Source organism: Lampris incognitus, chromosome 1 (assembly GCF_029633865.1).
Source record: "Lampris incognitus isolate fLamInc1 chromosome 1, fLamInc1.hap2, whole genome shotgun sequence".
Classification (NCBI taxonomy): Eukaryota; Metazoa; Chordata; class Actinopteri; order Lampriformes; family Lampridae; genus Lampris; species Lampris incognitus.
In genome coordinates, this window is record NC_079211.1 from 43414440 (window position 1) to 43442214 (window position 27775).

General features: G+C 44.0%; 1 protein-coding gene across 3 annotated transcripts; it reads right to left on the bottom strand.

Moving 5' to 3' along the window:
* Nucleotides 1–1145: 1145 nt before the first annotated feature.
* On the bottom strand, nt 1146–21490 carry mgarpa (mitochondria localized glutamic acid rich protein a). 3 transcript variants are annotated; one of them, XM_056289049.1, is made up of 8 exons: nt 21367–21490; nt 15962–16062; nt 15736–15841; nt 11793–11813; nt 5563–5892; nt 1848–3257; nt 1400–1448; nt 1146–1227 (listed from the first exon to the last, which is right to left on the bottom strand). In XM_056289049.1, exons 1-7 carry the CDS (start codon nt 21440–21442, stop codon nt 1429–1431), a joined length of 2064 nt encoding a protein of 687 aa, XP_056145024.1. In that variant the 5' UTR covers nt 21443–21490; the 3' UTR covers nt 1146–1227; nt 1400–1428. The 3 variants fall into 3 exon arrangements, with proteins under 3 accessions (XP_056145024.1, XP_056145016.1, XP_056145033.1); XM_056289041.1 differs by having other exon boundaries at nt 1207–1227; nt 1855–3257; XM_056289058.1 differs by lacking the exons at nt 1146–1227; nt 1400–1448; nt 1848–3257; nt 5563–5892 and adding an exon at nt 6548–6851.
* Between the last annotated feature and the right edge of the window lie 6285 nt (nt 21491–27775).

The window sequence follows — 27775 nt, forward strand, 5'->3', positions numbered from 1 at the left end:
ACTTACATTCACTTCTTTCCCCCCGAATGGTCTGGGTCCCTTTTCAAATACACCTAATTAGCGAAGCAAAACAAAAGCAAACAAACAAACAAAAAAATTCAATAGCACAGGCAGGGAGGGGGGAAAACAGGGGAAGAAGGGATTGAGCACATCTGGTCTATGAAAGCCAACCTTTCTTCAATTAATTTAGCTGGCTGTGAAATGGGAATATTCTGAATGCACCTTACATGTTATGGTACACCTATGCATCACCAAATCATATTTCACACACATGCGGCATCAATATGTTCCACTTGCTGTAAGCCATTAAATGACACCCAGACGGATGATTTTTAAGAACATCACAAGTAAAGCACTTTCAAAAACACATTATGCTGCTTATCCATTCCATGTTACAAACAAACCATCTCTTTACTGAAAATACCGTCCCTGTCCCACCCCCCACCCCCCAAGTGAGCGATTCAATGAATTTTTTAGCAGTAGTGGACTCTAGATGTGACCAAGGAAAAGACAGGAGAAAGAATATTTTATGTTGCTTAACGGGAAAGAAAGTGAGACAAAAAAAAAACAAACAAACATAGAAATGCTTCCTAGACCTCGTTTCAGCACTCCGTGATAAAGAGTTACCAAGTCATGTCGTAGGAAGTAATTTCGGTGAATTTTAGTAAAACTCCATGCATGTCCTTTGGAAAACGCTGTCTTAGCAACTGTAACACTGCAATTGCATCACCGGAGGTCAGTAAAGTGTCATTTTAAACACTGGAGTACACAAGGAAAACTGAGGTAGCACGACAGCTTTTAAGGGGCATTTTCAAAAGTTGAGTCAATATTACTCAATTATTTAAGGGTTGAAAAATGTAGAACTTACGATATTCATGCAATTGCTGTTAAACTGCTGAGACGTTGCATAAATAAAATTCCCAGCTGTTGACTGAAGACTACAGAATAGTTTTGTGAGAGTGTGCAGTGTCACAGGTATGGCTGCAGTAATGGGCCATGAGAGCCACCGCTGACATGTGAAAGTGATGCTACAGAGTCCACAATAGGAAAATTATTCCCATAGCAGGCACCTATCTAAAAAAAGGTGTGCCTGTGCACATGGGTATTGATCTACACGTTACGTCTTTTTAGTTAGGGGGCAGATGAGGAAAAGGGAGAGAGAGTTGGTTAAAAGGCACATCCTCTTCTTCTGCGTGGTAGAAAGTCATCTTTCAGGAGTTGTTTTCACTGTGATGGACAACAGAAAATTAGTTACAAAGTATAGTACATGTCTTAAATGTCTGGTGTGGATCCATTTGAATCAGCATCTTATGTCAGAGTCAAACTTATAAAGAGGACCTCAAGTACATTGTGTCCCCAGTCAAAATACTTTTACTACAACAGAACAAAAGTTCAATACCTCTTAGCCGGAATTATTGCATTTGCATCCTAAGTAGTCGCCGCCTGCCCTGCATGGCAGAATGTAAAAAACCAAAATGTGAGAGTCGAGTTTTAATGTGATATTTTCATCATGTTACAGTTGGGCCATTCACATCAGTGAAGAAAAGTAGAGATTAAAAGTCCATTATAGCTTTTTTGAACCATGCTAAAGATGACAATTTATCTCAGATACTTAATGATACTTGTTGCCCACACTTGGCAAGCCCAACAAAATATGAATAGATAGAAAATCACCTACTTATGAGAATATATGGGCATGCAACAACCTTTGGCACGAGTACAGCGAAATAATATTAGCTGATGGGTAAATTGACTATTCCATTATGTGTCAAATGGGTTAAATTTCTGTGCATTCAGTCTAAACCTGTTCAGTTAAGCTTTCCGTGCAGTTTAGTTTAATAGGTTACCTGATACCTCAGTGGAAGGAACTTCATTATCATCATCTGGGGCTGGGATGAGTCTGCCTGTCAGCGGCCCAACTCCCAGCACCTTATGCCTTGTGTCTGTTTTGGGCGATCCGTCCAGCACCACAACAATGTACTCTTTCTTGGGATCTTCTGCCACAGTCCCCACAGAAGCTAGAGTTGGCTTATCGAAAACTGCAGGTGGTGCTGCCACTTCTGTTTTAAGACTAGCAATTTCAACAACAGTGCCTTCTATGGCTTTAACTTCATCCAAAACTGTGCTGCTGGCTGGCTCTTCAGCAAGAGGTGCCACTGCTGTCACTTCATCAGGTGTCTCCACTGGCAGTTCTTCTAAAAGGGCAGCTTGTTTAACAACAGGTTCTGGAGTTAAAGGGGTTTCTTCTGTGAGGGCTTCTTCAACATTCAGCGGTGTGGCTGGAGCCTCTTCTGTTATTACAGGGGCAACTTCAATCTCCTGAACTACTGACAGGACCTCTCCAACTGGTACAGTGGCCTCAACAGGTGTGGGGATCTCGTCGACTGGTGCAGCAGCCTCAACAGGCGCGGGGATCTCTTTGGCTGGTGCAGCAGCCTCAACAAGAGCAGGGGCCTCTTCCACTGGTGCCGCAGCCTCAACAGGTGTGGGGGCCTCTTCCACTGGTGCAGCAGCCTCAACAGGTGTGGGGGCCTCTTCCACTGGTGCAGCAGCCTCAACAGGTGCAGGGGCCTCTTCCACTGGTGCAGCCTCAACAGGTGTGAGGGCCTCTTCCACTGGTGCAGCCTCAACAGGTGTGGGGGCCTCTTCCACTGGTGCAGCCTCAACAGGTGTGGGGGCCTCTTCCACTGGTGCAGCCTCAACAGGTGTGGGGGCCTCCTCTACTGATGCAGCCTCAACGGGTGTGGGAGCCTCTTCAACTGGCGCAGCTTCAAGAGCTGCAGGTGCTTCTTCAGCTGGCACAGCCTCAACAAGTGCGGGAGCCTCTTCGACTGGCAAAACCCCGACAGCTGTAGCAGCTTCATTGACTGGTGCAGCCTCAACAGGTGCAGGGGTCTCTTCAACTTGCGCAGACTCAACAGGTGCGGGAGCCTCTTCAACTGGCATAGCTTCAATAACTGCAGGTGCTTCTTCCGCTGGTGCAGCCTCAACAAGTGCGGGAGCCTCTTTGACTGGTGCAGCCTCAATAGCTGTAGTAGCTTCTTCGACTGGAGCAGTCTCAACAGGTGTGGGAGCCTCTACTACTGATGTCACTTTGACTAAAGCAGGGCATTCTGCTGGTGGCGACTCAACTTCAATAGGTGCCAGGGGCTCTTTTATTGGCTCAACTGCCTTCATGTCTTCAGCAGCAGGTTTCATCCCCCCGTTTACCTCAGCGACGTTTGGTACCTCTAGAGTAGAAGCAGCTGCCAGCAGCACTGCAACACAGAATCCAGCCACCCAAAATATCAAGGTCTTTCTATTCACATTACTCACTCCCTGTTTTTCCAACATTTAGCCCAAATAAATTGTTGTAGTGATTAAAAAGTGAAACGGTTAGCTATATTGACTAGTTTCATGTTTGCGAAACAGCCAATAGAGCAGCAAAGCAGGAAATCACTGAACTCTATGGGAGAGGGCGAAAAGATGCAGATGCAACGACAAATCTCAGCGTTCTAATTACGTAGGATAAGAGAGGAGAAAGCAATGCTGGGCAAAACACTCACCAGGGATAAAGAACAGTACATGACTAAGCAAAAGACACATAGGTTAAAGAGGAAAAAAAGTTAATAAAGTAATATTATAAACAAATAAGGCCCAACAGACAAGACTATATATAAGAGGAAAGTTGTAGTGGGTGCTCCATTTAATAAATGATGGCATGTTTGTGACTTCGTGACTGCAAATAGTTTGGTCTTATAGAGAATTTACATTGACCTCATTTGCACAACAGCTTCAATTCCTGCACGCTTCTTAAAAGAGCCACATCACAAAGCAGGACAATTGTCTTTGCTCATTTTTTGTGTCAATTGTTAGAAATTTGAAACGGTCTAGAATAAATTTGGCTCACACTGACGACATGTTGTGCAAATACCCTTCAAAGCATTTCATAGTGTCAAGAGTAAGAGTTGTGTACTGTTGAGAAGTGTAGCAAAGTTTACCTGAAACTAAAATATTACACAATGGTTTAATAGAAAGCATAGGGTGCAAATAAAAATGGTGAGACTTGTGTATCATCTGAATCATAGTTAATGATTAATAAGTAAATCTGAGGTAGCAGTGGAACACATTCTCATCGCTTTGCCAACATCACTGAGGAAATTTGACATTTTAGTACATTGGAATCCAATTGCGAATTCCCACCACCTAAAAAATGTGAGGCCTGCCTGCCAAATATCACAAGACATAGGCACACCAGATAATTTCAAATTAGAACACTTTGAAAATGTATGTGGGTTTGAATTCTGTACTGGTGACTCAAAATGTAAAAATTCTATGCAATTACATCAATAAATCAATGATCGGGAAATTTGTAAAATAATGTTATAGAGGAGAGCTACCTGGGGTACATGTGCTAAACCTCATTACTTTTGCTCAGTGTTTGTGGTATATATTGAGGGACCATTGTTTAATTTCAGTTTTATGCACTAAAAAGCCCAACAGGTGTAACAATATAAGCGCAAACAAACCAAATTCAGACAAATTAAAGACGGGAGTGAAGTTGCTTCCGTTTTGATAACAACTTTATTGTATGACTTTATGGATTAACTTATACTGTTCACACTACTCATTTATCCAGTTATAGGCAAAATCTAATAGGACCACACATTAATTTGCTTAGTTGTTGTACTCTTATTAGTAATTTGACAGTTTTTACTTTCCCTTTTACAAATAAGTTACATCGCAACAGTTACAGAGCTTGTAAACAATCTCTTTGTCATCTTATCCATCCATGTCACACAACTGAATGACAGACTGTTAAAACATTGCCAAGGTGTGTACCGACTCTGTGATATCTGGCAAAGAAGCACAAGATCCAAGATGTTTTAAAAAGTTAATTTTTGTCAAATCTTCTCATGATTTAGCCCGAAATCAGCTGACTTATTTCACGGATGATGGCCACTTCAAATGAGTATTGCATGAAGACATCACCGCCGATATGGAAATTTCTAACTGTGAAGGGGAGAATTTCTGGGAAGATGGCCTTGCTGGCAGGAGTTTCTACCATCTCCAGGGAACATAATGTATCTCTATACACCCAGGAAACCCCTTTCCCAGACGTAAGGTTCTACATAGACACCACACACGGAAAGCTACTCTGTACAGCAGAAAAAAAAAATCAAACACATTCTGCTTGAAGAAGGGAAAATGACAAGCTTTCATCTCCCTTATACTTAAAAATACAAATGCACACAACCCTGCCCTTGACACCCATTCCAAATAAATATGAGAAAAAATACATTTTTGGAAGACAGAAAGAGAGCAGCAGAGAGAGATGAGAGGTGAACCCCCAGCAAGTGATGCCCGTGACTCTAGGTTACAGGTTAGGTCATTTCCAGTGTTGTGAGGGAGACAGAAGGGTTGTCGACAGCTGCAAGGGTATCGGTAAAGGGAATTCAGAGACAGGCAACTGTTTGGTTGCGTGAGTGCATGTGTGTGTGCCTCCCTGTGATGAGTGTGTGGAACCTCAAGCTTCAGCGGCCTCAGAGGCAGCTGCCTCCTCTGCGGGGGGAGGAGCCGTACCATTGCTCTCGGCTTCCACGGCGGCGGTCTCCTCAGCAGCAGGAGCTGGCTCCGCCAAATCCTGGGCAGCCTCCTCCACAGCTTCTGCCACTTTGGCCACTTCCTCCGCTGCAGCCTCCACCTCTGCTGCGACCTCAGCGGTGCCCTCGGCCACCTCGGCAACCACCTCAGCGGCCTCGGCAACCGCCTCGGCAACAGCCTCAACTACAGTCTCTGCCTGGGCCTCCGTCAATGAATCTGCCTCCTCCGTTACAGCCTCAACTTCAGCCTCGACCTCCTCAGCAGGCTCCTCTCCACCGGCTTCCTCGGCGGCACCTTCTTCCTCACCTCCTGGAGCACAAGGAATGTGGGATAATGTTAGTGGGGGTATTGGTTGGAGTCAAAGTGAAACATTCTCCTGCATTATCAACCAAAGACGCTATGATGCAAACTCACTGTTTGCCCAAATCAAAAATGTCTATGGCGTGATGTAGTATTCACATTGCCACATGCTGTTTTAAAAGATCTATGTAAATTAAAATAAAAAGAAGCCAAGCTACACTGAGTATAGTAGTATATCCCTAATGGCTACCATATTTTTCCATCAGACTCACTAACTTTGGCTGTCCAGCATAATGATTTAAGAACAAAATGACCCATTACAACCACATTCACAGCCATGCCACTACACATCTTACCATTCCTTCAGCACTGTGCCACACTGCGCCTGCAGGGAGCAAAAACCCTTGCATAGCCAAGTGCAATGTGGCAAGACACTTATAACAAAGTTTCATGCAAAACCAAAAAAAAAAAAAGGAGGAAGCGGACAAGACAAAAAAGGAGCGCACAAAGAAAAGTTAGGGGAGGAGTAAAGGATAAGATACAGGGTGAGAAAGTGAAAGTTAAACGTCTTGTTTCTTACCATCCAATTACAAGCTACTGGTTATCTGGAACGCTGCCGTTCTGACAATAAGGCAGACACTGAGACAAGCAAGGTGGTCTCCGATTCTTTTATTTTAAAACCCCCACCCATCCACTTCATATATGTATATATATATTTATTCATTAACATTTACTGTGGCAGCGAGTGGCCACTTAAATTACTTTCTAATAAATAGAAATAAAAGCATAGAGTCAATATACAGCACAGAAATTCCCAACAGATGTTTAAGGTTGAATGTGGGGCTCTTAGGTGTACAGGAGAGGAGAAACGGAGGACAGAGGAATTTTGGTTTCCCGTTCAGATCCAAGAATCCAGTTCTAGGACGTGTAGCCAAGCGGTCACAGAGGACCTTAGCTTTAGCATTACACTGAAAAGAGTAAAGATACAAAGAGTTAGAAAAATTGAAGAGTATTTAACCAAAAACAAGCCAGACATTAACACCGTCATCGTTAATCTAAAATCAAAACCCAGAAGCTATTCTTGTAAATTTGCATGGATCGGATATAGGCTGCTAACCCTACGTGCTAGTGATGTCAGCGGCTTGTGTTAATGGTATATTATAAAAGAGTCACTAGATAATCCTGCTTGGATGGCCATATGAAATTGAATTGAGTTGGATGAGTTTTAGGATGGGGTTACATCTAGAAAAAAAGATGGGGTTACTATTACTCCTATACAAAAGAGGAAAGTGAAGAAGAGTGAAACAAAGGGGAAAAAGGGAACGTGGAGAGACGTGCATTTCTATAAGGATTAAACGGCATGGCAGGAGAACTAGAAGGCTATGATCCAGGTCTTCAGGCCAAAAGGGGGGGAAATTGGGGAAAGCGGAATCGAGGTTACACAGGAAGACACAGCTGTGGTATCAAAACTATTAAGTATACCTAATCTGAATACAAGATATGTAAAACAAGTACCAAATGTAGTAGTGCTTCACACCAAGAAACCTAAAAATATGCACAAGTAGGATGAAAGGCAATCATGACATTACAGTAAAGCCAGAGGGAGATTAGCCCGGCCAAGGCGATTAGCACAAAGCTAATCCTATATATAGCCTCAAGTCAGTGGCGTTTGGAGGCACACAAAGATGTTCAATTCATATATTAACCGGTTTGATGCTTATGGTTCTAGATACGCAAGTAAACTGCCTACCAAACAGGTTTCACACACTGAGTAGTTTACAAATCAATCAGTGTTAGGCGTCTTAAAGGGGTTCTGAATCCTTGCTAGAGACCCAAAGGATTGGTGTGCAAACACAGAAGATGTTTACTGAGAAGCCCAAGACCGGTCAGAAAAGCGGGGGCCTCGTTTGTTTTAAATTCAAAAGTGAGGTTGAGGGTTACATTGATTTTTAGTAAAACAATTTCACTTTTTAGCGAGCACAGCTCTGTGAGCTCAGAGTCAACTATCACGTCCCAGTTGCCATGAGGGTCCCTGTAAAGACATGTCATGATCAAGCTAGATCTGCTTAACCTCCATTCACTTACATAATCTGGGACCAAGTAACTTTTTGGATTTCGGCAACGTCTTTTACGTCAACTGTCATAAGACACGTGAGATGCTCCCCCCTTCTTTATAGTATAGCAACCAGATGTACATTTATTAACAAACTGTGGCTTAAAGGACCATCCTAGAAGAAGAGGAGATAAGTAACGTTAAGTAGCTATACTTTGATATTTATAGCAGGAAATGAGAAATAAATGCCATAAAAAAAAAACTATATTTATTTCCCTGGAGACTTCGTGCCCAGTGGCAGATGAATGAAAACAAGGCTAGGGAGCTGATGTGAATAATGATTGCATCATTCTCCCGTTGCCATCACATTGCAACCAAAACCTCTTTTTTTGGGGGATTTTCCCCCTTTTTGTCCCCAATTGTACCCAGCCAATTACCCCACTCTTCTGAGCCATCCCCATCACTGCTCCACCCTCTCTGCCGATCCGGGGAGGGCTGCAGACTACCATATGCCTCCTCCGATACATGTGGAGTCGCCAGCCGCTTCTTTTCACCTGACAGTGAGGAGTTTCGCCAGGGGGATGTAGCGCGTAGGAAGATCATGCTACTCCCCCCAGTTCCCCCTCCCCCCAAAACAGGCGCCCCGACTGACCAGAGGAGGTGCTAGTGCAGCGACCAGGACACATACCCACATCCGGCTTTCTACTTGCAGACACGGCCAATTGTGTCTGTAGGCACACCCAACCAAGCCCACGATAACACAGGGATTTGATCTGGCAATCCCCGTGTTGGTAGGCAATGGAATAGACCACTATACTACCCGGACGCCCCATTGCAATCAACGATGACATGTTACAGCAAAAAAAGTTATCTGGTGCCACATTATACTATAACCTTGGTTAAACAAAACTGTAAATACACTTCTAATGACAGCACTGTGTCATCAACTGCACAAGTAAAAGGAATAAAGACGTGGTTTGCAAACACTTGCTCTCAGAATTAATTTCTGATTGTAACAATAAAAGCTAATAGAAAAATAACAAACAAAAAAATCAAACCAAAGTTTCTTAAAAGAAAAAAATGAAGCATAATATCAATGAATAAATACACTGTGGTGCAGATGCACAATATGATTTATCCTCTAAGAAAAAAAACCCCCAAAAAACAGTTAAATAACAAGAGCAAGCCTAAAAAATATTGTGAAAAAAGATTGAGTTGATGAGAACGATGTGTTCAAGGAGATCAGTCCTGAGCATGGGAGCTTGGTGGAGAAAGCCTGCTAAACCCTTTATCTTCAGCCTATGGCTGATAGCGAAATGCACAAAGACACCAGGTCACGCCTGGGCTCACAGGGCGTTGAAGCTCGAAGATAAAGCTGGGCTCAAGTTCGGTTTGAAGTTGATATTGAGAATATATAAATGTATAACAAAGAGTTTTGCACTGGTAGAAAAAAAATCAAGCTAAACAGGAAAAAAAATCTGCTCATTTCTGTATTTTGGACCAACTGTTATATGAAGATGCTATGATGCTTAAGATGTACAGGGTGATCAAATAATTAAGATATGACCACAAAAAAAACAATAAATTTCCATGTATTAAAAATAAACTTAAAAAGCAAAAATGTTCTACATTTTGGTTACCCTTCAGAGCTGTGGAGACAATCAATTTCAGCATTTCCTGAAAATGTTCATCACTTGGACGAGCTGTCTCTCTTGTACAAAGAGCTCTGCAACACTAAATAAGTAAATAAATCATGGTAATAATACAAAAAAAAGATTACGGTTTGAATTATTTGGCTAACTAGTACTACAAATCCTTGGGCAAGAATGTCCATTCAGAGATCAGCTAACTGCCTTGCAAATTAATAGTCGCTGTTTTGTTAGAGACGTTCAACAAGTTCATCACTGAAGTGGATGTGGACAATGTTGATGGATGCATAATTGATAAGCTATATAAAAAAAGAAAAAACATCCTTAAGTAGTGAAAAGGTCAGAATAAGCATGGGACCGGTGGGGGGTTCATTCAGGTTATGGTTTCTATTAGTGTGCAAAGACGATGTGAAAATATTCAAGGAACGCAGCATTTGGCCTCAAGATGTTTTGTGTCTCAATATTGGTAATTACACAAATACTTTATACATATTTCTCTTCAGATTCCTCGGAAGATTTAAGTTTGATAATGTTTGTGACAAACAATATTAAAATACAATATCAAAACAACCCTCTCGTTTTGATTTCTCAGATTCATAATCCCTTAATGGAGAAATTTAAGGGTGGGGAAGACATCATCCATTCAAGGTAATTATGCATTACAAAGGATATTTTTTTCTCTTTTACAGTCTCCAAACCACAATTATTTGCAGTTCAGCACCATGGGCACTTTTTATTTCCAGTTTAATGGATGCAAAAAAAAAAGAGTTGGCTAAAACACATTGGTGATTTTTGCAATCCCAGAGTGAGCAACCCAATATTTGCTACTGAAAGCACTGTGTCAAAGAACAGTAAGACGGGGTGTCCAGGTGGCATGGCGGTCTATTCCGCTGCCTACCAACACGGGGATCGCCAGTTCGAATCCCCGTGTTACCTACGGCTTGGTCGGACGTCCCTACAGACACAATTGGCCGTGTCTGCGGGTGGGAAGCCGGATCTGGGTATGCGTCCTGGTCGCTGCTCTAGCGTCTCCTCTGGTCAGTCGGGGCACCTGTTCGCAGGGGGAGGGGGAACTGGAAGGAATAGCATGATCCTTCCACGTGCTACATCCCCCTGGCGAAACTCCTCACTGTCAGGTGAAAAGAAGCAGGTGGTGACTCCACATGTATCGGAGGAGGCATATGGTAGTCTGCAGCCCCCCCCCCCCCCCGGATCGGCAGAGGGGGTGGAGCAGCGACTGGGATGGCTCAAAAAAGTGGAGTAATTGGCCAGGTACAATTGGGGAGAAAAAAAAAGGGGGGGGGGGTAAAAAAATAAAATAAAAAGAACAGTAAGACGGACTTCTAGTACGACGCCTGTCAGACAGAACCAGCCCCCACACATTCCCCAGGCCCATCCACTTCCCTTGGTTTTATATTCAACTGGACTGAACCAACAGCGGTCAAGAAGTCATAGGTGGAGGAAAAAGCATTATATTTACAGCTAGCACGCATGTCCCAACAAGGCTGGGGTGGAGACCATCCTTCCTGAAGTGAGGATCTATGGTGCTGTTAACACAACAGCTGTCAGTAACAAGCTCGCCATTGGCAGAAAAGCAATAACTGTATGTTTGAGATCCCCAAGGCAACTGATGGTGACAGTTCACTCTTCAACTCGTGTGGAGGTGTGCATGCTGATCAATGAGAGATGAAGATCTAATTTTAGCCATAAAGGGCAGTGTAGGCATAGGGCAGATTCAGTTGCAGGTGTAGTAAAATTGGATCCTAGATCATTGTACACTTTAGTGTTGAGAGCCAACAGAGGTCTAACCTCATCAAGACAGACTAGCAGCCAGATCACTCCATCTCCATGATAAAGAAGAATAAGGAGTGATCCAAATACAGAATGCAGATAGCCGATGTGCTGCAGTTTTCATGAGCCCCGGAAAACACGGAGAGTCTATAGCCATTTCTGTGCTCTCTACACTATCGTCACAACTCTTGGAAACAGATTTGTGCAAGTGTCAAAAGTGTCTCAATTAAATGAGTATAATTAAAGAACAGTGATTAGTAAACAAGTGAAGTTATTGTGAGGTAAAAAAGTGAGAATCACAATACGCATGCCAAGATTTCCCGGAGCCTGGATCAAATCTTTTCAGCGAACATTCAGAGATTCATTTTCAGGAAGTGTTGAACAACAATGAAAATCAATGAAAAGAGAGAACTCACCCTCTTCATCCTCATCCCTACCTGCAAAACAGATACACAACAAACAGGTGTTTATTCATTACAAAGTGTTTCAGTATATGAAAATCAGAGGCATAATTATCAGAGCATTTGGGATCCTGATGCCGTTTCTGATAGAACTTTTAAAAACCAATACAAATGAACACCCATTGACTGAAAACATTTCTGCTATCAGTGAATCATTTTTCGATATGTAGGAAAGTCCATTTGCTTTAAAGCCAAGAACATTTATTAGAGTCTTTGAAATATCAAAAATTAGTTAGAAAAACGGATCCTACTTTAAGGCCGTCTGCCTGTTGATGCATTTGAAACAATGCCAAAAAATTGGTATGGTGAGGCGTCCAGGTGTTGTTGCGGTCAATTCGGTTGCCTACCAACACGGGGCTCGCCGGTTCGAATCCCCCATGTTACCTCCAGCTTGGCCGGGCATCCCTACGGATGTGGGTATGTGTCCTTGTTGCTGTACTAGCACCTCCTCTGGTCGGTCAAGGCGCCTGTTCGGGGGAGGGGGGAATAGCGTGATCCTCCCACATGCTACGTCCCCCTGGCAAAACTCCTCACTGTCATGTGAAAAGAAGTGGCTGGCGACTCCACATGTATCCGAGGAGGCATGTGGTAGTCTGCAGCCCTCCCCAGATCGGCAGAGGGGGTGGAGCAGCGACCGGGGCGGCTCGGAAGAGTGGGGTAATTGGCCGGATACAATTGGGGAGAAAAAGGGGGGGGGGATAGGTCATCTAATGGTAAATGTGAGATACCCACTTACTTACATGGGGCAGATGTTTGTATTGGGCACACGTACAGAAACGAAAGCTCACGTGCATCATGACGGACTGTAGTCGTCATGTGCTCTTGCGGAGGACTTCAGGAAACTGGGCTCACTGGTATGACTAATCCAGTCTGTCTTCCCAAAATAAACTTCCACACAGTGTGGAAACAGTTCTCTAATGACATCTAATCTCATCTCTTTAATGTTCATCCCACGGCTGCTATGACCCCAATCAGAGTCAGATCAAGTAAATAAAGCTAGTCCCCTAACCACAGACATGGACTCGATGGCCGTTCCGAATATGAACAGCGGCACGCGTTGGACCAGAGGGTGTTTATGTTTAGAGGAAGTGAGTTTGGCTCGGACACAGAAGCATAAGCACCGATAAGATACGCGGAGCTCTTGAAAGCCGGCCAGACGGCACGGAGAAAAAGGGGAGCACGCTTGAGCGTTTGCCAAGTCTGCGTGGCGGTCCGGCTTATCAGATGTGTCCCTCACCTTGTTAACTGACTGAGTAGGCGGGAGACAGGAGACTTGGCACTTAGCTGCCCCGCCCTGACGTGATTGTCTGAGAAAGTGTTATAAATACACTTGACAGGAGGCTGCACCCGTGGACACTGGTTTGGCTAACACGGCAACAAAACCAGCAGGGAGCCGGCCATAGCAGGAGACAAAGGAGACGAACTCGGTAAGCTGAAAGCTTCGACTGTACGCGTGTGCACAGACAGTGACATTCCCATGATGCTGAAATAAGGAGAGGATAATCCAGGGCTGCTCCACAATTCATCCCGTAGATCCTTTTAGCAAAGGGCAAGGCAAAACAAACCCGTTTTAATAAGTGCTGCGTTGACACACTCAGTTTTCTATCAAAAAAGTTTTCACAACTTTTTGTAGAATTGTATTAAAGCAAAATGTTTAAAATTAAAGTTCACAAATTGATAATAACAGCCTCAAAACGAGCCTGAATAATGCAGTGTATTAAAAACAAAGGCTAATAAAGGATTTCAGTACTTGGCTCAAATAGTTTTAATGTATGTTACAATCAGAAGGCCAGTCAAACAAACCTTTTCTGTAATACTCATTCTACCTGCACTACCACAGATTAAATCAATACAGTTATCTATCCATCTATCTATCTATCTATCTATATATATATCTATATATATATACTACATATATACTACATATATCTATATATATATATATACACACTACATATATATACTACATATATACACTACCGTTCAAAAGTTTGGGATCACCCAAACAATTTTGTGTTTTCCATGAAAAGTCACACTTATTCACCACCATATGTTGTGAAATGAATAGAAAATAGAGTCAAGACATTGACAAGGTTAGAAATAATGATTTGTATTTGAAATAAGATTGTTTTTACATCAAACTTTGCTTTCGTCAAAGAATCCTCCATTTGCAGCAATTACAGCATTGCAGACCTTTGGCATTCTAGCTGTTAATTTGTTGAGGTAATCTGGAGAAATTGCACCCCACGCTTCCAGAAGCAGCTCCCACAAGTTGGATTGGTTGGATGGGCACTTCTTTGAGCAGATTGAGTTTCTGGAGCATCACATTTGTGGGGTCAATTAAACGCTCAAAATGGCCAGAAAAAGAGAACTTTCATCTGAAACTCGACAGTCTATTCTTGTTCTTAGAAATGAAGGCTATTCCATGCGAGAAATTGCTAAGAAATTGAAGATTTCCTACACCGGTGTGTACTACTCCCTTCAGAGGACAGCACAAACAGGCTCTAACCAGAGTAGAAAAAGAAGTGGGAGGCCGCGTTGCACAACTGAGCAAGAAGATAAGTACATTAGAGTCTCTAGTTTGAGAAACAGACGCCTCACAGGTCCCCAACTGGCATCTTCATTAAATAGTACCTGTTAGAGCCTGTTTGTGCTGTCCTCTGAAGGGAGTAGTACACACCGGTGTAGGAAATCTTCAATAACTTAGCAATTTCTCGCATGGAATAGCCTTCATTTCTAAGAACAAGAATAGACTGTCGAGTTTCAGATGAAAGTTCTCTTTTTCTGGCCATTTTGAGCGTTTAATTGACCCCACAAATGTGATGCTCCAGAAAATCAATCTGCTCAAAGAAGTGCCCATCCAACCAATCCAACTTGTGGGAGCTGCTTCTGGAAGCGTGGGGTGCAATTTCTCCAGATTACCTCAACAAATTAACAGCTAGAATGCCAAAGGTCTGCAATGCTGTAATTGCTGCAAATGGAGGATTCTTTGACGAAAGCAAAGTTTGATGTAAAAAAAATCTTATTTCAAATACAAATCATTATTTCTAACCTTGTCAATGTCTTGACTCTATTTTCTATTCATTTCACAACATATGGTGGTGAATAAGTGTGACTTTTCATGGAAAACACAAAATTGTTTGGGTGATCCCAAACTTTTGAACGGTAGTGTATATATACTACATATATATATATATATATACATACATATATGTATATATATATCAACGTGGATACGGGAAAAAAGATTTTAATGCACAGCAGTTTTTTCCTGTATCCATGTTGATATTCCGCTTCTCATTAGTCGAGCACTCAACACCATCGACAGTTTCGGAAGAAAACGCTTATATATATATACTATTTGGTTTTTTTTGCCTCCCCCCCTTTTCTCCCCAATTGTACCTGGCCAATTACCCCACTCTTCCAACCCGTCCCGGTCGCTGCCCCGCCCCCTCTGCTGATCCAGGGAGGGCTGCAGACTACCACATGCCTCCGCCGATACGTGTGGAGTCGCCAGCCGATGCTTTTCACCTGACAGTGACAATGAGGAGTTTCACCAGGGGGACGTAGCACGTCGGAGGATCACGCTATTCCCCCCGGTCCCCCCGAGCAGGTGCCCCGACCGACCAGAGGAGGCACTAGTGCGGCAACCAGGACACATACCCACATCCGGCTTCCCACCCGCAGACACGGCCATTGTGTCGGTAGGGACGCCTGACCAACCCAGAGGTAACATGGGGATTTGAACCTGCGATCCCCGTGTTGGTAGGCAACGGAATAGACCGCTATGCTACTCGGATGTCCTCAATCAATCCAGTTCTAAAGAGTCAATGAGAAATGTGTCTGGAGGAGGAGCACAGATTCAAGACAGGAAGAAGGTAAATGGTGGAGGACTTACTCTTGGGTGGCCATGGTTTAGGGACCCACTCAGACTTGGGTCTGCCATAGATTTCGGCAACACGGTCATTGAACCTAGCGTGGTCTGTTTTCACAGTGCTGTATGCCTAGTGAAAGGAGAATTCAATACTTAAACCAGAATGCAAACCATTTTGTCTTCCATCTTGATAGAGAGAATACAGACACAGCATTTCTTTTAAACGGTTCAAAACATGTATGTAACTTACGTATGAGACGGCCCCAACAAAGGCCCCACCGCACAGCAAGGCGTAGACGATATTCTCCCCAGACCCGCCGGGAACCGATGACATCTGCCGCCTCTGGACCACTGCAGAAGGGGCAAAAGTCAACAGTGAAGTCCTACTCAAAGCCACCCCTGGTTGTTTATATTATCTAAGTTGAGCCAAAGTTGTTTTGGTTTTTTTTTTAAATTATATCCAGATATTTTTATGCCGCTTATCTGCAACTTGACTGAGCTGTGGATGTAACTTCTGATGATGGCTACAGGGACCACATAATACGCTAATTTTCAAGATGTATTTCAGAGCTTTAACAACATGAAAATTTGGAGGCATTCACATTACATTTAACATGAGACAGCAGAAAACTCCATTTCTGTATATTTTTATAAACTATTGGCAGTCAGAGTCTGTCGGTGACCATCACACATTGCAGAAGTTCTGGTTTTTAGCCAAGAAAATCAAACTTTCGATTCAACCGTATGTAAAATGACCAATCTGCAAGCAATGGGTGGTGCTTCACATATATCTGTAAAGTCAGTCTGTAAAATCAAGTTGGGATTGGAAAAACAAAAATCAGGGATCATCCAGTTTCTGACAAATTCTGACAAATTGACTGAGAAAGAGGCAGAGAAGCAACTTGGGGAGATTTCGTGATTCAAGACAAACCCTGGATGGAAGGATTATTAGCACAACTTTATTGCTCCCCGCTATGATTTGCCAAAAATAGGCCCAAGCGCATCTTAACAGCATTAACAGAAGGGGTCTAAGCTGCAGCACCATCCCATAGACCAAATGCCTCAGAGTCAGGTCTGCAACAACTTGTTGGTTACATGCAAACTGACATACTGTGCTCTACAACAGTGGGAAGAACTAGTCACCAACATGGTAGCAGGCTTGCTGTTATATTTACCGTTTTCAAAACTCATTAAACTGGCTCATCACTTGGAGGTGCAAATGACCATCAGGTTAGTCTAACCCAATTCTTTTTCCTAACACAGCCAAATCAGGTGACAGTGAATCAAATTCAAATAAATTCAAAATGTCACTCCTCACATGGAGATCTCCCAAATTTTTGTGAGACAATGTGTTTTGTTTGGCGTGACCCCCCCAACCAAGCAATGAATGGTGCAACACTCCTCCAGAGACTCTGCCAAGGGTTCAGTTTGCTGCAGCAAAAACCGGATCCGAGTCAGGTCTTATGCGTGCAAAAAGCATGGAAGGTAAAGGTGCAAAACCATGTTTATACCCAAAACAAAAAAAATGCAAACAAAATGTTCCACTTCACAGACTGTTTGTTAGATAACAGTCTGACTGCCAAAAGGTAAAGAAAAGTAAAGGCTTCAAAAAGGTTTCTATGCATCTGTTCCCCAACGCATAAAGCAAAGTATATAGCCTCCTTTATAACAATGAATCCTATTGAGAGCACAAAGCAAACCCAGGAAAATTACTGTATGCTAAACAAAGAATGAGAAATACGATAAGGTTAATTAAAGGACTGAAACTCCCAAAATAGGGCGCCATGGTGGCGCAGTGGTTAGCGCGGTCGCCTCACAGCAAGAAGGTCTTGGGTTCAAACCCCAGGGTTGTCCAATCTTGAGGGTCATCCTGGGTTGTCGTCTGTGCAGAGTTTGCGTGTTCTCCCCGTGTCTGTGTGGGTTTCCTCCAGGTGCTCCGGTTTCCTCCCACAGTCCAAAGACATCTAGGTCAGGTGAATCGGCCATACTAAATTGTCCCTAGGTGTGAATGTGTCGGCCCCTGTGATGGACTGGCGGCCTGTCCAGGGTGTCTCCCTGCCTGCTGCCCAATTACTGCTTGGATGGGCTCCAGCATCTCACGACCCTACATAGGATAAGTGGCTAGGATAATGAATGGATGGAAACTCCAACAATAGGAATAAATCAAATTCTATGTTAAAAACAATTCTGGTTTTTCCTGTTCTCTATACAAGATCCTTGCTCCAATTGCGGAAGATTGTTATTGGCCATAAAAGGGGTGCTTTTGCTATGATGTGACATACTTTGGGTCATCATTCTGCCACGTGGCAAACACTGCCAAGTCACTGCCACCTGTGATTCTCTCAGATTCAAAGGTTTAATTTCCCCTAAGAGCTGTCATATAAAGCATAATGGGGTTTTTCTTTTTAAACCCTCCATTCTCAGCTACTAATCTAGTGTTCAGCTCACTAACAAGATGCCCTCCCACCAGGTTCTCCATAATCTGCTTAAATCTGAGGAAGGTGACCAGGGGCTGAGGTGGGGAAAATCATGACCAGGACAATGGACACGGGTCAGGAAGTCACCGGATTAAGCAATGATACCCATCTCATTTCACAGCAAGGATAAAAAGGTTTGCCTACTCATGGGAATGTTTACAAAAGTGCAATCTCCTTTGGCAGCTGCCATTACTGCTCGACAGTGCGGCAACTGGGACACTCAGCTGTGGGAGAGGGTTTGGTTTATTAAAAGATCTCACTATCATCTTCAGAAACCCAAGGATCAGAAGCTGAAGCACATTCACACTAGCATCCCAGTATGTAATCCTCTCCAGTTGGCTAAGCATGTCACTGGTTGTGTTGCATTACTGGAAAGGGTCAGAATATCCTTAATAAAAAAAAGGGGGGGGTGTAACTTCCATCTGTTCATTCATTTTCATTCCATTGACCTTTGTAGTTTAGCAAATCAAAATATAACAGACAAGCAAATTAAAAAAGGTGACACACCTAGCATTTCTGTCGACATCTGCCAATTTTTTGCTTTCGGTTGATGTCAGTTTGTTGTGATCATTGCACACGTTGCAGACTGCTGGTGTGAGCCACGTCTTTAACAGACCATGCATCCAACTTCAACAGCTCTCATGTCGGGATGCAGAAATGTGTTGAGTCGGAGTTTGTGTGCGAGTCTTACTTTGTTCCAGTCACACACACCATTCCCCAACCCCTGCTGCAGATTATTCTCTAGTAATAAAGGACTCGGGTGGCACAGTGGCGCAGTGGTTAGAACGGTCACCTCACAGCAAGAAGGTCCTGGGCTCCAGCCCCGGGGTTGTCCAACCTTGAGGGTCATCCCAGGTTGTCTTCGGTGTGGAGTTTGCATGTTCTCCCCGTGTCTGCGTGGGTTTCCTCCCAGGGGCTCCGGTTTCCTCCCACAGTCCAAAGATATGTAGGTCAGGTGAATCGGCCATACTAAATTGTCCCTAGGTGTAAATGTGTGTATGTGTTGGCCCTGTGATGGCCTGGCAGCCTGTCTAGGGTGTCTCCCCGTCTGCTGCCCAATGACTGCTGGTAGAGGCTCCAGCATCCCTGCAACCCTGAGAGCAGGATAAGCAGTTTGGATAATGGATGGATGGATGGATGGAATAAAGGACTCAAGACTCGAGATTTTGTTGCCTCTTCGCTGAGTCCCGGACTGTGTTTGCGGCTGATTTTTTTTTCTCAAATCAGAGACCGGCTCTGACAACAGCTAACGGGGTTGAAACATAAACAGAATGGCAGGATGTGCAGTCACTTCATCAACAATAAATTCTACTGGCACACACGCGGGAAAAATATTTGATGACACCGATTTAGAAAATGACCCCTGTGGCCTCCTTTACTCTGCGGTACAGCATCCGTCTCTGAAGCTGGGTCTTCTTTAGCGTATTATGTCTTGACTTTTGTTTTGGTTGAGTTTTAAGCTGAGTGACAGCAGTACAATCCACACTAAAAACTGGTGCTCCGTATTTGTGTACTTGACCGGCAGACTAATATTTGCACTCTCGTCTTGTTCTCTTCTTCGTCCTTTGAGCAGAAGTGTTTTCACAAGAATCTGCAAAATGTGTGATGAGAAGAATCCAGCTAGCGACTTTTCAGATGTGAAACCCTCAGTCTGTCCCATCGCCTAGTGTGGGTAGGATCAAGACACCAGGCAACACCATTTGTAAAGACCACTCTTTGTGTGTGTTTAGACTAACAATGTCCGGGGAATGCAGAAAATGATTTTAAAAAAGGTTGACAAAATGGCCTGTGATCCCAGTGATTCAAGTCTTACTCGGCATTATACTGAGCCTACACGACAGAGCATTTACGCACGTGATGATCCAAGGGACTTCTGAGTGTCTAAAAAAAGAAAAAAAAGCTTCAAGGGTTGCATTCATGAAATTGTCCACAATGAGGGAATTCTGCTTCAAAACTGACTTTTGGAGACGGATATCTTAGTTGTACGAGCTCTTCATTTTCAACCGGTCGCATAAATAATCTAATACCAAGCCATCTTCCAAACTGTATTTTTACCCTGCAGTTACTTCTGCATTAAGACAGAAGAGATAGAAGCTGTGTCATGCTTTAAAAGGATCCTCTGCTGCAGGGATCAAGGCAGAAACACGTGTCGTGAGCATTTGCAGGTAAAAGGTGGAAAGACGAGAAAGTTGTTTTTGTCATGTCCAGTCTATCAGGGCGTGTTTTAAAAAAAAATAGACCCAGACAACAAAATCCTGCCAAGTCGACGTTGCCATGTGCCATCAATTCCAGCTAACCACATTCCGTCGGACCTCCTATGTGCCAAAATCTGAACCCCCAACCAGTTTGATGCGCATGCTCACTAAAGAGCATCCGGTATAGGCTTGCCTATGCATAGGGACCTTTACATTGAGACCACCGTCACACGCTCACACCACGTGATTCACAGCAGGAACCACGATTTTAACCACAAGCCCTGAATGTGGTTAAGGTCACACATGCAGAACAACAAAAAAAAATACATTTTCCAGTATTGATTAATGGAAAAAAACATAGGAGCAAAAGGCGAAAACAATTATCACGAAACGGCGCGTATCTTTCGTAACGATCGTTAGGTAATGGTTTCCCCTGAGCTCGCAAGACGCGTAAACTGGCATAAGCCGGTACAGAGCAGCCGAGTGAAAGCGGCCGCGGAGGATTAAGAGTTTATTTTGTTTTTTGTATCCGTCCGCCTGCCGCAGCCGTGCTCTCATCACGCAAGGCACTCGCAGGTCGACCTACCTCCCGTGTATACGAGGCGCACTCCGCAAAGGGCCGAAACGCCAGCACATGTGCATTTGGGTCACACTTAGCGAGCTGTGACTGGAACGGAGGAAGGAGTCGAATTCAGCGCATCCTTCCCGCAAAATGTCCCTGACCTTCACTGACGATTGACGGTGGCGCCCCAGTTTAACACATCCCTCCCGTGTGGGAATCGGGAGGGTTTTAACAGAAGCGTTGCCGCGTCAGGACAAAATGTTCCCCTCCGCGAATTACGCGCAGGCCACGCTCCCAATGACAAACGCCACGAGCAAGGACGTCCACGCCGCATTCCGGCACGAGATCATGAAAAGAGAACAATGTAACACAATTTTGGTGGGGAGGGGTGGGGGGGGGCTTGGCTATTGGTGAAACTCACCATCCCTAGGTAACCTGTAGGCTGCTTTCCGTGCCAAAGGCCCACATCTTTGCCAGGCCGCTCTGCAGGAAAACATTGCTGCGGTTGTGCGCTGCGCCAGGGCTACGGGAGGAATGCTGCGTGCCTCTGCGGACCCACTGTGAATGACTCCGCTCGGCTGACTCACGGCCCCCCCCCCCCGGCCTTGACGCGCGTGTGAACGCCGACACGGCCCCGCCCCCTCCGTTGCGCAAGTTTTTTTTTTGCACGCACTGCTCCCCCCCCCCCCCCTCACCCCGCCCCCCCCTATACACCAGCGGCGTCACAGGTCAGCCGGCGGCAAGTGGACAAAATTCTCCTCCTGTTCAAGGGAAATATTAATCATTATAGAAAGTCATTCCCGTTTGGAGCAAGTGGGGAGGTCAGAGAGAAGTATAACTAGATCACAGTTCAAATGGACTATGGCCACCTTTTGCCCAATGACTGCTATACTTCTTTCTTCCCACAGGCAGTCAGGCTGCTGAATGCACCCATATGCGCCTTACATTGTTGTGTTATCGTGTACTTTATATTGTGTATATAAATGTAACCGGTTATTTTTTTGCCCGGTGCGGGATTCGATACGTAATCTACTGCACCACAAGGCGACATCACTAACCGCTCGGCTAAAGGGTCAGACCCGTTAGCTAGGGGCTAACGTGTCTTATTAGTAGTTTACAGTCGTCACCCTCCCCGGAAGCGCGCCCTCGCGCTTTGTTATTCCCGCGCTCCGAAGAGACTTCTGAGGATCTGCACACTTCCGGATCCCACCGCTGCCACCAATGTAACCGGTTATTTTCTTGCCCGGTGCGGGATTCGATACGGGGTGTACTGCACCACAAGGCAACATCACTAGCCGCTCGGCTAAAGGCTCACACCCGTTAGTTAGGGGCTAACGTGTCTTATTAGTAGTTTACATAAAGTATGAAGTCATGTGTGTACATATCTATGTAGGTCTGCAGTGTTGTTAGTGTTTTGTTTTATTTTGTTTTTGTTTTTGTTTTGATGGTGTGCCTTTGTGTCCCTTGTGTTAAGGCAGCGAGCCAGAGCACAAAGATCTGGCTGTATTCTAAATGCATTCGTATGATAATAAAGTTAGAAGTCCGTTTCATACAAGGGCAGTTCAAAGTGCTTTACATAATGGCATACAATTACAAGATAAAAAAGAATATGGAAAGAATAGGATAAAGATTTTTTTTTAAAAAATTCAAGGCCCAGCATGAAAATTGAGTAGGTGTACAAAAACGATTTAAAAAAGGGGGAGGCAGGTTGTGAGCTGGTTTGTGTTGATTTAATCAAATACAAATTTGTTTGGAAATGTACTTGAGCTCAATATCAACTGAACTCATAGGGTCCCTTTTGGGTTTTTTGTTTTTTTACTATGTATCCTACTTACATAGTCAGAAAACTCATGACACACACAGACCTTTGAACGTCTGTGTGTGCAGTTTGAAGGTAAGATGAATAGTGAGTCTGGCTTAAATTAGCTTAGCTTGGCTCAATTGCTGGATGTCTACCAGGATCATTAGCAGCTCCCTTCAAAAGAAGGTAAATCCACCCTCTCTGAAGTCGATTGTTAATACTTTCTACTTGTTAGCCCAGCATTAACATTTTGTTTCTTGACCAAACTTTATACAAGTACATGCAAAAAACTAGATCATAACTTTGACCCCCCCCCCCCGGTACTACACTTATCTGTTGTTTTCTGACGTAGAATGGGTCTCACGGTGACTAAGCTGGCAGCAAGCCTATATTTGGCTACACACTTTCAAATAAGACTGCCAACATCATTTGATGAAAGTGGACTACTGATCTTTGTATAACACTGAGCATGAAGATGACATGCAGGGCATTTGCCTACATCCCCATTACCTAGTAACTTCTACCCTTACAGCTCCTCCACCATGTTTAGAAATATTAATTAGCACGGACCAAAATGAACGAAAGAATCATGATTGAACAAACACTTTTCAAGATTGATATGCATAATGTTTCAGATGGTATTTACTGAATAGTGAATAATGTACAAAGTAGCCTCGTTCTGCTGGCAGAAACCTGCAAACTAGAGCGTGGCAGACACAGATAAACAGGCCCTGTGTTGAGCGGGTTGTTCACATGTTGATTTGAAGGATACATTTGTATCGAACAATACACCAAGCGAGATGGTCTGGTTGGCAGCTGGCAAATATGGTCACGTTGGTATAATAATTTTGCATACACAACAGTTTACATTTTCCAGTTTCCAATTTACCCAGTATGGAAAATAAGTCGAAGATAAACAACCAACCCTTTTGAATCGAAAGAGCATTTTTAACAAATCATTCAGTGCAGCCCACGCTGAATCAGCTTACAAAATGGTCATAATGTTGAGTATCGGTGAAAGGCCTTTATTCTGCCAATGTGACGGAGTGAGCACGTGAGCCTTCTGGTGGACAGCGGCTCGCAACTCCACGAGTCCAACATGGAGGACTTGTGTGCAGCATGTGTTTTATACTCGAAAAGCTTGAAATGCTCAAAGTCTGATTCACTTAGACGTCCCAACTTGGTCCACTGTTTCAACAAGAGGGATCAAATTGCCCTATCCATTTCCGGCCCCTCCCCCTTTTAGGGGAGGAATCATTTTGTGACTTACAAAACATGTAAAACTAGTCCCGAAGGTGTTTATACTCCAAATCCCGAGGATCCTTTGGCGATGGAACAATCACTGATACTGTTGTGGCAGCACTTTCCCTGCTGCCAAAGGAAAGACATGATTGAGCACGAGTTTTAGCTTTGGTGCTGTGTTGGTATTCTACGAGCTTGGTCTGCCATTTCTGCTTGTAGGCCACAGCAAGTTTGCTTCTCCCTCAAACTGACAACCAAGTGGCTTTTGCATTTGGCTAGCATGTAAGAACAGTATGCTCTGTCAGAAGAAAGTTCTACCTCACAGTGACCATAAAAATGACCAGCCACATAAGTATTCATGATTTAGGTATTTGTGGATTAGTTGGTCTTGGATAAGACTATCGTCTCAGTTAAGACAGTGATAGAAAGTATCAAAAAGGCCATTTTTGGGGTGTCTAAGTGGTGTGGCGGTCTATTCCATTGCCTACCAACATCGGGATCGCCGGTTCGAATCCCTGTGTTACCTCTGGCTTAGTCGGGTGTCCCTACAAACACAATTGGCCATGTCTGCGGGTGGGAAGCGGGTGTGGGTGCGTGTCCTGGTCGCTGCACTAACGTCTCCTCTGGTTGGTCGGGGCACCTGTTTGAGGGGGAACTGGGGGGAATAGCGTGATCCTCCCACACGCTACGTCCCCCTGGTGAAACTCCGCGCTGTCAGGTGAAAAGAAGAGGCTGGCGACTCCAAATGTATCGGAGGAGGCATGTGGTTGTCTGAAGCCCTCCCTGGATCGGCAGGGGGGGTGGAGCAGCGACTGGGACAGCTCGGAAGAATGGGTAATTGGCCAAGTACAACTGGGGAGAAAAAGGGGGAACCCCCCCCCCAAAAAACAGCCATTGTTTGCATAAAAATCTTCAGGATTTTAGCCTCCTACCAGCCAACAAACCAAGGTGGAAACAGATTTCAACACTATCCTCTTATATATTTGGGTTTATTGTGTGGATTGTAGGCTAATTATAAAAACATCTAAAGTTTCCTGTAAATCACTGTTCAGAAATTAAGTAAAAATTGATCCTAAAATCAATGTTCCTTCTGGGATCACCACATTTTTTCATTTACATGTTGTTTTTTTCAAAACTAGTAAGTTTTCTTCTCACTGTAAGCAAAAATACATATGAAAGTCACAACCACAACAAGTTTATATTGGTGAAATAAATCTTGTGAGACAAAACTTAACATTTTAAACATGGCAGCATTTTTATTACAAACAGAATTAAATATCTGGGAATAGGAACAATAAGGGGAAAATCAGGCATCCTACAGGGGAGTTGAACCTCCAAGAGGGACTGGGAATTTCCTGCAAAGGACAAGAAATTTAAAAAAAAGTTTCAATTTTATTTGTCTTTTTTCGATCTATAAGTTACAGGTCTTCACACTTAATAGGGCACACCACAAAAATATCATGGAAAAGAACAACCTTATAAAGAAAATTAATGCACGTTTCAGGGTCATCTAAATCTCTAGGACATTCACATACCCATGTGGTGGTTTATTCCAGACCGTTCCTTGCTTTGTATTCAAGAACATCTGCATGGTGCTGCCTGAAGAGCTACAAGTGGAAGAAATGGACATGTCATTTAAATTTGCCCACTGGACACTATCCATCCATCCATCCATTATCTTAACCGCCTATCCTGCTCTCAAGGTCACGGGGATGCTGGAGCCTATTCCAGCAGTCATTGGGCGGCAGGCGGGGAGAAACCCTGGACAGGCTGCCAGGCCATCACAAGGCCAACACACACTCACACACACACCCATTCATTCCTAGGGACAAATTAGTACCGCCAATTCACCTGACTTACATGTCTTTGGACTGTGGGAGGAAACCAGAGCCCCCCGGAGGAAACCCACGCAGACACGGGGAGAACATGCAAACGCCACACAGAGGATGACCCACCAAGGTTGGACTACCCCGGGGCTCGAACCCAGGACCTTCTTGCTGTGAGGCGACCGCGCTAACCACTGCGCCACCCCACTGGACACTAATCACTCCTAATATCCAGTCACATTACATACAGCCTGTGCTTTGGATTTGAATATAGATTTTTTTTGTAATTTCCTATATTTTTTAAAAATCTTCATTTACAGTTCTGACCAGATTAGTTTTGTATCATACATGTTGTTTAAAAGCATTTATGCATTCCTTCCACTTTCCTTTGCATATTCAAAATGAAGGACTAATACAGCCAACAAAAATGCAGTATGTGGAAAATATTGATAAGTAAATAATAGTCTATCTTGGAGACATGATGCACAAGAACCAACCTTTACCAAACAGAATCAGCACCAAAATGTCTACATGAAAACGAGAAAATTCTCTATCCCCCAATTTCCCCTTTTAAAACTATGTGGCATTTCCTTAACTATGAACTAAGGAACCACAATAAAAAAGTGCTATAAAACATGTCAGAAAATAAAGTGCTATTTTGCAATACTGATAATTAAAATTTGAAAATATGGCCAGAAGGACCCAATGACCTACTAGAGCAGTCTGCATAATGTGTGTTGGTGTGTGTACACACAATATATACGTACGCATTTATGACGTACTTATACATTTAAAAATCTGTCTTATTTGCAAGCCAGTGTCGACCCCTGACCACACCATTGCTGAGGCTTGGCTTGGAATTAGAAGCTAGGGGCCATGTTAAGTTGCCATACTACCGAGGGTGTTTCAAACACTGTCTACAAAACTGAAGAAATTCTTAAATCGGCAACACATATGATAAATCTGCCATGAAATAGGACTGCACACTAAAGCATGCTAAATGAGCAATTGTGGGACATGCTGATTATTCTCAGACTCATTCTTGTGTACCACTAGATGAATTGAATGGAACGAGTAGAATTGAATGGAACGAGTAGAATTTGATCATGTTTGTTTGATAGTTTTTGCGGCACGGTGGCGCAGTGGTTAGCATGGTCGCCTCACAGCAAGAAGGTCCTGGGTTCGAGCCCCGGGGTAGTCCAACCTTGGGGGTCGTCCTCTGTGTGGAGTTTGCATGTTCTCCCCATGTCTGCGTGGGTTTCCTCCGGGTGCTCCACAGCCCAAAGACACGCGGGTCAGGTGAAACGGCTGTACTAAAAATTGTCCCTAGGTGTGAATGTCTGTGAGTGTGTGTCGGCCCTGCGATGGCCTGATGGCCTGTCCAGGGTGTCCCCCCGCCTGCTGCCCAATGACTGCTGGGATAGGCCCCAGCATCCCCGCGAACCTGAGAGCAGGATAAGCGGTTTGGCTAATGGATGGATGGATGGATGGATGGATGGATGGATGTTTGATAGCACTGTTCAAGAAAAAGAAATCTTTGATGTTACGTAGTTCACGTTGGATGGTGGACGTGTTTGTGTCGCGGTGTGAACGTGAAGTGCTATCCTTGTGTGGACCAAAATGTCCACACAAGGATAGCAAAACCTGACGGCACCTACATTGTGCGGACATTTCAGAGGTCCTCATAAGGAAAAGGGTCTATTTTGGGGTTAGGACTTGGTTTTAGGGTTACGGTTATAATTAGGGTTAGGTTAAGGTTAGGGTTAGGGTTAGGCATGTAGTTTGCGTGATTAAGGTTAGGGTTAAGGGCTAGGAAATGAATGTAGTCAATGAGGGGTCCACACAAGGATAGTGAAACATGACTGTGTGTGCGTGCGCATGTGTGAGTGTCTGTCTGTTTACCAAGCCCCAGAGAAGAGCGGATGTTCCAAAAGCAAGGCCCACTCGCAGCCAGTTGGGGT